Source organism: Acinonyx jubatus, chromosome X (genome assembly GCF_027475565.1).
Source record: "Acinonyx jubatus isolate Ajub_Pintada_27869175 chromosome X, VMU_Ajub_asm_v1.0, whole genome shotgun sequence".
Taxonomy (NCBI): domain Eukaryota; kingdom Metazoa; phylum Chordata; class Mammalia; order Carnivora; family Felidae; genus Acinonyx; species Acinonyx jubatus.
The window spans coordinates 104,425,257-104,438,175 of NC_069389.1; the positions used below are offsets into that span (position 1 = coordinate 104,425,257).

Genomic DNA, 12,919 nt, shown 5'->3' on the forward strand with positions numbered 1-12,919 from the left:
AGCCAACTAAGATTAAATCCTTCTCGAAATGGTTTTAATATTGAATAGTATAATCTAGGATTTTAGAGTGACTCTAGGGTTTAGTGAGTGACTCATATGTATGAGAAGAGTTAGCTATAAATATATCTGCTAACTCATCTAAGAAAGGTTATTAACTAGAAGACCCAAGTTTTCACAGCCATTTTGAGTAACTTGAATTTGGCTGAGCAATCACATTCCAATTTGCATATAGATCTATCACTGATGCACTGAATTGTTCTTCTCATAGTGGGAATGGATTTAGTCACGTTTGTCTCTTCTGCAGCTCAGCCTCACACACAAATAAGATGGCAGCTCTTGTGTGCTGCTGGTATCCCTGACTTTGAAGGCATTAGTGAATAACTCATATGTCGGTGCAATCGACATATGTCAAAATTGCCTTAGCCTATGAAATGTGTGAGAGGAGGGAGAAAGTTTTAAAAGCAAACAAAATGGGTGCATTTTATTGTATGTAAGTTGTACCTCAGTAAAATTGGTTTCAAACAAGCAAACTCTGAACCTGCAAATCACTCTTGGGAGACGGAATATAGGTCTCCACCAAGATGTGTGATGCTTAGTAAGCTTTGGGAAGCTGCCCCCTAATACCGTAAGAAAGTTCTGTTCATTTATCATCTTCCAAGCATAATCTAGACTTCGGGCAAAGTAGACCCAACCACTTTGTTCTACATTCAGTTGCAGAGGGGTGAACCCTCCTTGGGGTTTCCAATTCCTTTTGAAACTGCACCATTCTGGAAGGACTTATGATTATATGGACATTATTTCAGATGGAAGACACTGTAAGGTTTATGCTATGTCCCAAGATCCCTCCTCCTAGGTCTGTAAGTGTTAGTCCAAGAAACAAGGTTCCCTTTTGCTGGAGCTGCCACCACTAGCTTCCCCCCTTCTCCTACCCTGTATGGCCCTCTCCGGCGGCGGGCCTTCCCCATTGGCCAGCCAAACACAACCGACCGCGACAGCCAATGGAAGCCGCTCTCCTGAACATTCAGAGGATGGGTACTCATGGTGTGATGAAGGGAGGTTGGCGCCTGGCACGCGCCACCCCCCCCCCCCCACATCTGGCAAGTCGGTGACAGAAACAGTAACTCCCCCTACGCACGCACACCCCGCGCCCCCGGCTCCCTCCTGTCAGCTGCGCCGGCCCCCACAACCCAAGGCGTGTCTTGGCAGCACCCTCCCCGGCTCCTCTGGGCGCGCGAGTGCACCTGCTTACTCAAAAAGACAGAGCATCTCTTTATCCCCAGGCTTGGGAGGAAGCCGAGGAAGCGTGCTCAGGAGGTGAAAGAGGTGTCTCTGCCCCTCCCCGCCCCCCCTCCGGGTACTATTGCTCCGAGGCTGAAGTGCTCCCGAGAAGCCTTAGGGTGCAGCTGTCTTTGTCCTCCCCAGCTGTGCCCCCTGCCCACCGACCCCGCGCGCTCTGAGAACGCGGGGGTGGGGAGCCCGCAACCTATAAAATCAATGGGGGCGAGGAGAACGGAAGACCTTCCCCGGTCGGCGTGCGCCGCTCTCCACATCCCCTCCCTTTCCTCAGGCTTCCGCCCTCCGGTGTGTCCCAGGGGTCCAGGCAGGGGAGGGCCTAGGCGGCGGCCGCCTGGGGAGCGCCGTGGGGCCGCCCGCGCGAGCGTCCGGTCCGGGGCACGGGCAGGAGGAGGAGGCTCGCGGCCGGCCCCTTCCGTCTCTCGCGCACTCGCCGGCTTTTGTGCCGGTGCCTCGGAGCTGCAAGGAGGGTGCGCTGGCGGAGGAGGGGGGCCTGGGGTGAGAGGCACCCCCTTCACGCGCGCGCGCACACGCCGCCGGCGCACGCACACACGCGCGGACATACACTTACAGACACGCACACACACGCACAAAGCTCGCTCGCCTCGAGCGCACTAACGTGCCCGCTCTCTTTGTGTGGAGCCCTCGAGCGGGGTTGGGGCCCCGGTCCGGTCCGGGGGAGATGGCGCAGCCCATCCTGGGCCATGGGAGCCTGCAGCCCGCCTCGGCCGCGGGCCTGGCGTCCCTGGAGCTCGACTCTTCGCTGGACCAGTACGTGCAGATTCGCATCTTCAAAATCATCGTGATTGGGGACTCCAACGTGGGCAAGACCTGCCTGACCTTCCGCTTCTGCGGGGGGACCTTCCCGGACAAGACTGAGGCCACCATTGGCGTGGACTTCAGGGAGAAGACCGTGGAAATCGAGGGCGAGAAGATCAAGGTGATCCAGACGGTCAGGTCCGGGAAGGGAGGGATCTGGAAGGGGGCCTCGCTTGAGGCATCGCTCTAGTGGTTGTAAACGTCCAGCGCGTGGCCGTGTCGCCGCGTGCCGAGCCGAAGACCCTCGGCACCTCCTCATTCCCTTTCGTTTCTCTCAGTGGCATGGTCCCCACCTCACCCGTTTTGTTAGGGCTGGCGGGAGTGGTTACACTCCTGCCCTTTGCCCATGCCTGCCACCTGCCATAGGAAAAGCATGTTTGATCCCATCCTTGACCCTGAGCCGTGAGCAGTGGCACCTGTGGGCAGAGGGAGGTATAAGGCTAAGGCATCTCTTGCTCCCAGTCTGTGGGATGGATCCCAAAGCACTTTGCACATCCTGAGGTCTCTTCTACTTCTTGGGTGCTGGTGGGCTGCAAAAACCCACTTTGGCTAAGCCCTGAGGCATTAGAGAAGGGGAAAACATGAAAATCCACAGTGAATGAAAACCGCTTTATTTTAAACTACAGTTTATGGTTAGGATCAGGAGTGAGGTGGAACAGGGGTGAAGAGGGGTGGTTCCAGCACAAAGCCATGAGCCCTTTTAAAGCAATTGAGGCAGGGTCACCCGCCAGCCCTTCCTAACAAACTTGTTCTTTTGGAACAGTCTCCTCTCAAATGGTATCTTGTTTATTTGTCTGGGATACCTAATGAATGAACTACCTCATTACTCATTCTGTTGGTATTGTCTTCAGCAGGCCCTTGTAAAAATGCAGAGCAACTTATCTGAGGGCCAAGGAAAGTGTCTTGCTCCTTCCCACCCCCACCCCCATCCCCACCCCCATTAGCTTATTTATCAAATTGGCTAAGTACAGATATTCTCATCTGACCATTTGTGTTCACGCTGGTTCAGAAAAGGTAGAAACTCGACAGGACAGATACATTTCTAGGTGCAGAGGGAGGACATGGCAAGGGCAGCTTCATGTGTCAGGGGTCAGAGGGGGCAGGATTATGGGCAGGAATGCACCTCAAAAGGCCCTGGGCACTAAATACCAACTCTACTGGATCCACAGCTGGGTTTTCCTTGAGCCTATGGTCTGACGCTGGCTGTTGGGTGGAGGTCAATTTCCCTCTTGCTGGTCAGGAGCCCAAATGACCCCAAGGTGCCTCTTCTGAGTGATGTGGAGAGAAGGGCTGAGTAACGGGGGAGAATGATGAAATACTAAACTGTGCACAACTCCAGATTCCTTGATTATTAAAATGAATGTGTTTTAAAATGGCTTCGGAAACTGGGCCGAGGCACTGGATGTCAGGAAGATGGGCAGCTAGGTACTGGTAAGGGAGAGCTCTGGAGAGCAACGGAGCCCCAGGGTCAGGAAGATGGGGCACTGTTTTGAAATAGAGACCTTGTTTGTCCCTTGCATTTTGGGGGGAATTGCTACATTTCCTTTTTAAAGTCAAAGTAGCTGTCTGTATCTTTTTCTAGGGCTCGTATGTTGACGTTTGCTTGGTTAGGACTTTCTCTAGTGTGTCTAACTTCTTTAATGTAAGGTTGTAAGATTCTGGAATTTCTGGGCGCCAGGGTGGCTCAATCAGTTGGGTGTCTGACTTTGGTTCAGGTCATGATCTTGCAGTTCGTGGGTTCGAGCCCCATGTCAGGCTCTGTGCTGACAGCTCAGAGCCTGGAGCCTGCTTCAGATTCTGTGTCCCTCTCTCTCTTTGCCCCTCTCCTGCTTGAGTTCTCTCTCAAAAATAAATAAACATTTAAAAAAACTAAAAAAAAAAGATTCTGGAATTTCTGAAACATGGCTTTTTAATTTATTATTTTCATTTTTTTAAAAAAATGTGTATTTATTTTTGAGAGAGAGGGAGAGGGAGGGACAGAGAGAGAGCGGGACAGAGGATCCGAAGTGGGCTATGTGGTGACAACAGTGAGCCTGATGTGGGGCTCGAACCCACCCACAAACCGCAAGATCATGACTTGAGCCGAAGTTGGATGCTCAACCAACTGAGCCACACAGGCACCCCTATTTTTTTTAAAGTTTATTTATTTTGAGATACAGAGAGAGAGAGGGAGAGAGAGAGAGAGAGAAGTGGGGGAGGGGCAGAGAGAGAAAATCCCAAGCAGGCTCCATACCGTCAGCAGATACCAATGTGGGGCTCAAATTCATGAACCCATGAGATCATGACCTGAGCTGAAGTCAGGCACTTAACCGACTGAGCCACCCAGGCGCACCCTGAAACATGCCTTTTTATATCCAAAGTAGAAATATACTTATGGATGTGTTCTTAAACCCTCAAAGACCTTAAAATTTAATGTTATTGCTTGCTTAAAATCAAGTGTCACATTGAGCCAAAGAATTCTCTGGATTTAAAAGAGGGAGAATAAGTCCACCTGAAATTCAGATGGAGGAGAAAGAAAGTGTTTGGGAGTTTGGGGCAAGAGGAAGGAGAGAGAACAGGAGGAGAGGAGAGGAGAAAGCCAGAAGTGGGAAAAGGGAGGTGAAAACAAGTAGAAGAGGGTCACTGCCCAATGGCCTTGGGGACATTTTTAAAAGACTCCTTCCTTCCTAACAACCAAGTACTTAGCTAAACTGGAGTTTACAGTCTTTGCCAAAGATTCCAGACTTTTTCCCAGAGGGCAGAGCCTGTGACAGTGTGACTCACTAGAAACAGAGCTCAGCACAACACCATGCGCCGATAAGTGCTTAATACAGGCTTTTTTGAGAAGATGATATTTTTGAGAGGGCAAAGCCTTGTGACACTGTTCATAGAGGAGCCCTCTGAGTGCAGATTCCGAAGGAGCCCAGGGTGGGGTGTGGGAGTGGGGAGATAGTGACTCTGCCTCTTGTAGAGCTGCTGCAACTTCAGGGCCAAAGGCAGCAGGCGAGACCAGCATGTCTGTGGGAAGATGGCAGAGCAAGGCAGCTAGCACATGATCTAGATGGGAGGAGATTTTGCCCCACACTCCGGCTGGCCTGGAGTTTTTCAAGGAGCAAATGCCAAATCCATGCTAGGAGGTGACTGCCAAAGGCTTCTCCCTTTGGGGGAGGGAGAGAAGTCCAATGTGACAGGCTGAAGTGGCCCTAGGCCACAGCCATCAATAGAAGGCCATCAGGCTACAAATGCCAGCCCTCACAGGAGGATGGCAGAGAGGTCTCTGCAAGCCCTTCTCTCAGTCCAGGGGTAGGGTGTGGCCTCTCCTGGGCAGCCTCCCTGTGTCCCAGGGTAGTACATACATCAACCCCTGCAGGGGGGTGACTGAGTTCTCAAATTTAGGGCTACTCTCTTAATTACAAGGGCCATCTCTAGGGCTTCGAAGCCCCATTTGGTGTTTCCAATCAATGTGTCCCACCCCCTCTCCATCACAACATTTATAATCCAGTGTTTCCTGGTTCACATGAACATCAAGAAAAGCTTCCAATGAGTAGGCAATAACAACAACAATAACAACAACAACAACAACAACAACAACAACAACAACAACAACAGCTTCTACATATTGACCAAGAGCCTGGGTTAGGTGCTTTACAGGCACTATCTTATCTGATCTTCACAGCAGCCCTATGCAATTTGGACTATTATTATCATTTCTATTCAACAGATAAGGAGACCAAAGTTAGAGAGATTAAATAACTTGCCCAGAGGCGCATGGATCTGAGTTTCAGTCTTTGAGCCTTGAGCCCAAGCACTTGTCTCTCTCACTATCCTGCGTTCTCTGTGACAGGGTCAGAACTTCAATGTGGATTCAAAGCCCAAGCTGTTTAACACCACTCTCTGCTCTAGGGGGCAATTTCTAGCCTGGGGTGTGGGGAGTGTGCTCAGCGGGAGATGGCAGGCTGGACACCTGGCCTTATGGTCTCTTCTAGGCCAAGGGTCCAGGGTTAGAGCCCTGGAACTTAGGAGCCTGCAAGATGTCTCCTTCAACTGCACCCCAGACACTGAGCTGAGTACCTAGGTTTTACTTTTTGCATCTTGACTGTCTCCCTTTGGATGTGAGAACCCGAGAATGTTCAGAGATGGAAGAGACCTTAAAGAATCTCTAAACCAATGTGCTCATTTAACAGATAGGAAACCGAGGCTTGGAGAGGGAAAGTGACAAGATCACACAGGGACAGGCCTTCCACTCAGGTTTCCCAATTCCCTTGTGGGTGCTCTTCCCTAGCAATTTGGGCTGGTCCCATGGTGCGCCCAACCCACGCAGTTACCTGTGACAGGGATACAGAGGGGCATCATATGGGAAAGCTGACGGCCCTTCATGACATCAGCCTAGGAAGTGTGGAGGCCTTCTTGATCCTAAAGGAAGGGTGGAGCTTTCCTTAATGACACGATATGTCCATCTCCTACAGGTTTAGCTAAATCATATTAAGCCTGCCTCAGTCTAAAAGCACTGGAAAGTGCCAAATAGGAGTGTGTGAGGGGTGAGATGGGGGAGGTAAGAGAGGAGAGGCTCAGAACTAATTTTTGAGCCATTCTTTGTAAATTCTCATGGAAGCACCCCTGCTCCTGTCTCGTTTAGCTCCCCCAACAGCTGGTACCCCTCTGCCCCAGCCCTCCCGACCAGGCAAACTGCAGGTCAGCTGCGGCTGTGGGCAGGTGCCACCCAGGACTGTGGACTCTCTTCCTCTGCTGAGCACTTGGACAGACACCTTCCTGTGTTATATTACTGAGGGGACAGAGGCTGAGCTCAGTGTTCCCTCAGAAGCTGCCTGCAGTCAGAATGACATCATGTCTTCCTTAGGGCTTCTGAACTTCCATCTTATGCCAGTTCACTTAATGGCTAATTATCCATCAGTGTGTGTTTCTCTGCCTGCCTTGCTGCCTCTCTTTCTGTGTGTGAGTTTCTCTTTGTCTCTGTCCTCCTTTGCCATTCTCTGTGTCAGCCTTGTGTGTGACTGTGTGTGTATCTTAGGTTCAGATGGGACAGTCCAGCTAAATGAAAAAAGATTTGTTTTCGACTTTTCCCATCATCCACTTGGGCATCCTCCAAAGGTTACAGATGTATCTGTCTCCCTTTTTCTACTTCTACCCTCCCCCGCCGGCCTCCAACAAAAGGACATTCACTCCTCATCTATAGAAAGATGCCAGATATGTTCCAGAGGGAAAAGAAATACCCGTGTGAGCTAGGAGCATGTGCAGGGGTCGGGGACTTGCTGAAGCTTGCTCAGGCAGCGGCAGCCCCAGGATAATGGTTTAAAAGCCTAGATTTCTCTTCGGCAGCTCTCCACACTGTGCCCCTGGAGCCTCCTCCAACACCCCTGTCTCTCTGGGCCTTCCCCCAGCTGCCTGTGGCACGTTGCTGGCATTGCTTTCTTTCCCCCTCCCCACTGACTGCCTTGGCCTTGGCTCCATGCCATCATCAAGAAGCCAGGCTTTCTGTGCTTTCCAGGAGGAGAACCAGTGCATCCAGGGAACAGAGCTACCAGGACAGCCGATGGGCCCTCTGAAATAATGGCAACAGCCAGCACTTACAGAGTACTTCTATTTTGCAAAAGCTCTTTCTCGTGTGTTAATCTGCCTCATCATTTACTCTGCTACTAAGTAGAGGAGCTGGAACCCAGGTCTCTCAATGCCATGCCTACTGCTGCTGCATCTCTGATAGCACCCGCTCAATTAGCTGTTGGACCAGACTTGATGGTGGAAGTTTGGGGCCAGGGAGGAAGGGAGAGTATGTATTAGGCACTGTGTCATGTACTCATGAGGAATGCTAATCCTCACAGCATCCCCACGGAGATGGCTGAGGTTATCTTTAGCTTCCAGGGGAGGACACTTAAGACAGAGTAAGTAACTCACCTAAGAGCACCTGATTAGTACATGATCCTGTTGAGGTTTGCACCCAGGCTGGTTGACTCCACGATGCCCTCACTAGCCCTGGGAGAGAAAAGAGGATCTGGGGAGCATGTATGTGGCTAGGGAGCAGGCAGCACACCTGGCTACCATGTGGATGCGGTGCCCACAGGAAGGGAAGAATGGATGAGAGGAGTGCCAGCTGGAAAGCGGGAGGAGATGCTTTCGCTGTCTGGCAGGGATCAGGGATTTGTGAGGATGCTAAGAACAGGGACACCAAACTCCCAAACAGAATGAGGTCATTTGTGTGCAGTGAACTGACTGCTGCGCTCTCCCTTTGTGATGGCTCTGAGGCCACACCATCCATTCTGACTTTGTGCTATGAGCAGCCTGCTTCCGGACTCACCGCTTGCCATTGACGGGGGTGCAAAGAACTTAGAGTGGGGTTTATAAAAAGCTGCAATGGGAGCAGTGCTACACTTTAAATTCTGAGCCTCCAAATAAAAGCTTCAAGGCTCCTCGTGGCACTGGAAAGGCAAGGAGGTCTACAGCAGGAAGGATCCTCCCTGCAGCTCTGGCAGTTTGGATGGTGTATACAATTCTGAAGGCAAAGAAAAGCCAAACAGCCAACCCACTCAGCCCCAAACACCTCACACACTCCCACCCGTGTTCCTGCTGGTGGCAGGTATTTTTAGAGTTCTGAGCTCATGGTGTTAAAGCATCTGCCACATGCCTGAGGGCTGGTAGGGATTCAGCCTTACTCAGAGGCAAGAGTTAGGACTACTGGAGGGTGGAGGTGGGGATCAGGAGCCAAGTGGTAATGATATTCTTGTGCTATACCTGCTCTCTTCCCATTGACCTCCATACCTTTCCTGGCCTGCTCTTTCTTTCTGCTCAGAGCACTGGAGAGGTGGAAGAAGTGAAAATCTTTTCTCTCTCTGCTTTCAGAAGCAAATCAGTGTTCAAGGACTTACATTTTTCTGTGTAACCAAAGTCGAATGTTCTTTCTGAAATCGCATTGGGAGATACGTAGGATGCCAGGCTGTAGTTTTGGTGGCTCAATACTGCCTTTTGATGATGATGATGATGATGATGATGATGACGACGACGACGACCATGGTGACAAGTGATCTGATGCAGAAAAAGGCTGCTTACAAGTTTGGCTGGAGAAACGTCAAGAGCACTGATGAAACAAGTAGACAACAAATAATATATTCTAAATGGTGTGGTACAGACTCAAAGTACAATAGAAAGTTAGAAGAACAGAGAATTGAAGAGAAAGTGGAGAAGAATGGAGTTTTAGGAAGAATGTGGGCATGAGCCGAACCTTGAAGGATGGGTGAGATTTGGAGAGGGCAACAAGGGGGCGACCTGTTCTGCTGGGGAAGGACGGACTAGCAGGACCAAAGGTACAGAGGAGGGAATGAACCGGGTATAGCTGAGTAGTTTGAAACCAGGCTGGGCTGGGCCGAATGATGTCAGACACTTTCCCACTTGAGGCTACATGCAGAAGAGGGCTGTCATAATTTCCTAAAGAGGAGGGTGTCACGCTGATACAAGCAGGGATTTAGGAAGCCTAGTTTGAAAGCAGCATGCAGGAAGCACTGGGGTGGAGACATCAAGAATACAAAAGACTTTGCTGTAGTCCAGGAGTGAGGAAGGAGGGTCTGGCCTAGGGACATGAAAATCAAAACAGAAGGAGTGAATCTGACAGTTGTGCCAAAGGAACGTGGCAGTCATGTCAATAGAGGAGATGAAGGAGAGCCTAGACAATGAAAATTGATGTTCAGAATGATGATGACTCTGGGGCCCTGTAAGATCTTCACTCAGCAAAGAGATTCAATTATATTTACCAGATTACACTTACTGACTGCTAACTGCAAATAAAGGCTATACTTGGTTTTAAGAGCCATAGTAGTCAATTAGTGATCATAATCAAATTTTCTTTGATAACTGAGAATTGCATAGGGCCTTGGGCCATCGTTCTGAGAATAAATTTCTCTTGTCCAAGACTTTGGATGTATAAAGGGAAATAGATGGGGTGATTGTGTGTCTTCTACTCCAGAGTATCCCTTGGGAATTGTGTCTTTGTATGTGTTACTGATAATCAGCATTTTTTCCTTCATAATTTGGCCTTTATCCCCAAAGCTGAGATGCAGAAGAAAAATCCAGTGAGCTAAATTGCCTTTTTCACATCAAAGAAGTGAACTTAGAATAAATGGAGCTAAAAGGTGAGATTTTTTTTTTTTTGAGAGAGAGAGGGAGCTAGAGAGCAGGGGAGGGGCAGAGAGAGAGGGGGACAGAGGATCTGAAGTGGGCCCCTGCTGACAGCAGCAAGCTGGATGTGGGGCTCGAACTCAAGATCTATGAGATCATGACCCGAGCTGAAGTTGGACGCTCAACCGACTGAGCCACCCAGGTGCCCCTAAAAGGTGAGATTTTAACACTTTGTTTTATTTAAAAAGTCATGCAAAGGGCACCTGGATGGCTTAGTCAGTTGAGTGTCTGACTTTGGCTCAGGTTATGATCTCACAGTTCGTGAGTTTGACCCAGGCATTGGGCTCGCTCCTGTCAGTGCGGAGCCTGCTTCAGATCCCCTGTCCCCCTCTCTTTTAAAAATAATAAACAAACATTTAAAAAGGATTTGTCTAAAAAAATAAAAAAAAAAAGTCAGGTAAAAATACAAGAAAAAGTGTTTAGAAAATTTGGAATATACCAAAAAAAAAAAAAAAAAAAAAGGAAATAAATAACACCTATAGTCCCACTGCAGATAAATACCATTAATGTCCTGGTGTGTACACTTCCAGTTTCTCCTAGGTATATGTCTATTTTTTTAAGTTTATTTATTTTGAGAGACAGAGAGAGGGAGGGAGGACGCGTGTGTGCACATGAGTGGGGGAGGGGCAGACAGCAAGGGAGAGAGAGGGAATCCCAAACAGGCCCCACACTGTCAGCACAGAGCCCGACACAGGGCTCGAACTCATGAACCATGAGATCATGACCTGAACCGAGATCAAGAGTCGGACCCTTGACCGACTGAGCCATCCAGGCACCCCGGCATATGTTTATTTTTAATATTAAAAATATTAAGGCCATAGCATATAAAAAATTTTGTATACTGCTTTTTTCACTTCCTGATATTTTATGAGAATTTCCTCTACCATTTATTCTTTGAAAACATTATTTTTAATGGCTGCATAATAGCCCACTGTATAGATATGTACATACACTTCTGCTATTCTTAATGATCATTTAGGTTGTTTCCTGTTTTTAAAAAAGTATAAACACTGCTATTAAGATCCTTGTACAGGGGGAGCCTGGGTGGCTCAGTCAGTTAAACATCCAACTCTTGATTTCAGCTCAGGTCATGATCTTGCAGTTTGTGGGTTTGAGCCCCATATCAGTCTCCACATTGACAGTGCAGAGCCTGCTTGAGATTCTCCCTTTCTCTCTCTCTCTCTCTCTGCCCCAACTCCATTCGTGGGTGTGCACGCTCTCTCTCTCAAAATAAATAAGCTTTTAAAAAATTTAAAAAAATATCTTTGTACAGAAATTTGACCGCATCTCTGCTACTTTGTATGGATTTCTGGAAGTGATATTATAGGCTTGAAGAGTTTTGAACATTTTCAAGGTTCTTGATAATATTGCCAAATAGTCCTCCAGAAAAGCTGACCAATTTACATCCCAGTTTTTCAACTAAAAGCCTTAATATTTTTCAACTCAAGATTTTCAACTCAAATTTTTGAGAAAAATGTTAAAACCTGGAGAGAAACTTTTCTGTATACTTCGAAAAGTCCATTCTGCCAGTCTTTCAAAGAACCCCTTCCTGTGTCAGGGCTTTTCACCTCATTTTTATAAGATCACAGAACCATATTTTCTCCTATCCATTCATGTTTCCTTTTCTGACTCCAGATATGGGTTTTTGTATCTTCCAGGTTCAAGTATGGGACACAGCAGGTCAGGAACGCTTCCGCAAAAGCATGGTCGAGCATTACTACCGCAATGTGCATGCAGTGGTCTTCGTCTATGACGTCACCAAGATGACATCCTTCACCAACCTCAAAATGTGGATCCAAGAATGCAACGGGCATGCTGTGCCCCCACTAGTCCCCAAAGTGCTTGTGGGCAACAAGTGTGACTTGAGGGAACAGATCCAGGTGCCCTCCAACTTAGCCCTGAAATTTGCCGATGCCCACAACATGCTCTTGTTTGAGACTTCAGCCAAGGACCCCAAAGAGAGCCAGAACGTGGAGTCAATTTTCATGTGCCTGGCTTGCCGATTAAAGGCTCAGAAATCCCTGCTCTATCGTGATGCTGAGAGGCAGCAGGGGAAGGTGCAGAAACTGGAGTCCCCACAGGAAGCTAACAGCAAAGCTTCCTGTCCTTGTTGAAACCAAATGGTGTAAATACAAGATCAATTATTACTGGAGTTTTTTCTTTCCCATTTTTTTCCTGTGCCTGCAAAAATGCTGACATCTGCTTGTTTCCATACAAATTGATATTAAAATAAAATTTGTATAGATTATCACACGCCTTGATGTCTTGCTTTCCGCCAAGAAGACATTTCTGATTGTGAGGAGTAGAAGAAGCAGCTCGCCCTACTAGAACAATAATGCTTTGCCAAGGCACACGCCCTACTAGACTTCTTTGCCACCTGAATCATTTGAGTCACTTCTTCAGGACTAATTCATTCTGTCACTCAGTGTCATCAGTGGGCAGAAACACCCAGAGAGGGTGGGATATAGACCAGATATGTGGAAGTATAGAGAAGTCTTGAAAGGAGATGCTAACTTATAAATATTTCCTAGGTTTCCTGGATGTTGAGAGTAGGCTGCTCTCTCCTCATTTCCCAAAGTTTAAAAATAAAAAGTATAGGTTGCCCAAGGGGCCCAGTTGCTTCCAAAGTAGTTAAATCCTGCCTCCC

At 48.4% G+C, this 12,919-nt stretch overlaps 1 protein-coding gene and 1 long non-coding RNA gene across 3 annotated transcripts; one reads left to right on the top strand and one right to left on the bottom strand.

Moving 5' to 3' along the window:
* The first annotated feature begins 1,249 nt into the window (after window positions 1-1,249).
* On the top strand, window positions 1,250-12,523 carry RAB33A (RAB33A, member RAS oncogene family). Of its 2 annotated transcripts, none has more exons than XM_015079743.3 (2): window positions 1,250-2,245; window positions 11,931-12,523. In XM_015079743.3, the coding sequence occupies exons 1-2, from the start codon at window positions 1,976-1,978 to the stop codon at window positions 12,384-12,386; spliced, it is 726 nt and encodes a 241-aa protein (XP_014935229.1). In that variant the 5' UTR covers window positions 1,250-1,975; the 3' UTR covers window positions 12,387-12,523. The 2 variants fall into 2 exon arrangements, with proteins under 2 accessions (XP_014935229.1, XP_014935230.1); XM_015079744.3 differs by having other exon boundaries at window positions 1,269-2,233.
* On the bottom strand, window positions 2,123-9,088 carry LOC128311455 (uncharacterized). The gene is made up of 3 exons (XR_008289859.1): window positions 8,970-9,088; window positions 8,002-8,079; window positions 2,123-6,504 (listed from the first exon to the last, which is right to left on the bottom strand). It is a non-coding gene; the product is annotated as an uncharacterized LOC128311455 (long non-coding RNA).
* Window positions 12,524-12,919: the final 396 nt, after the last annotated feature.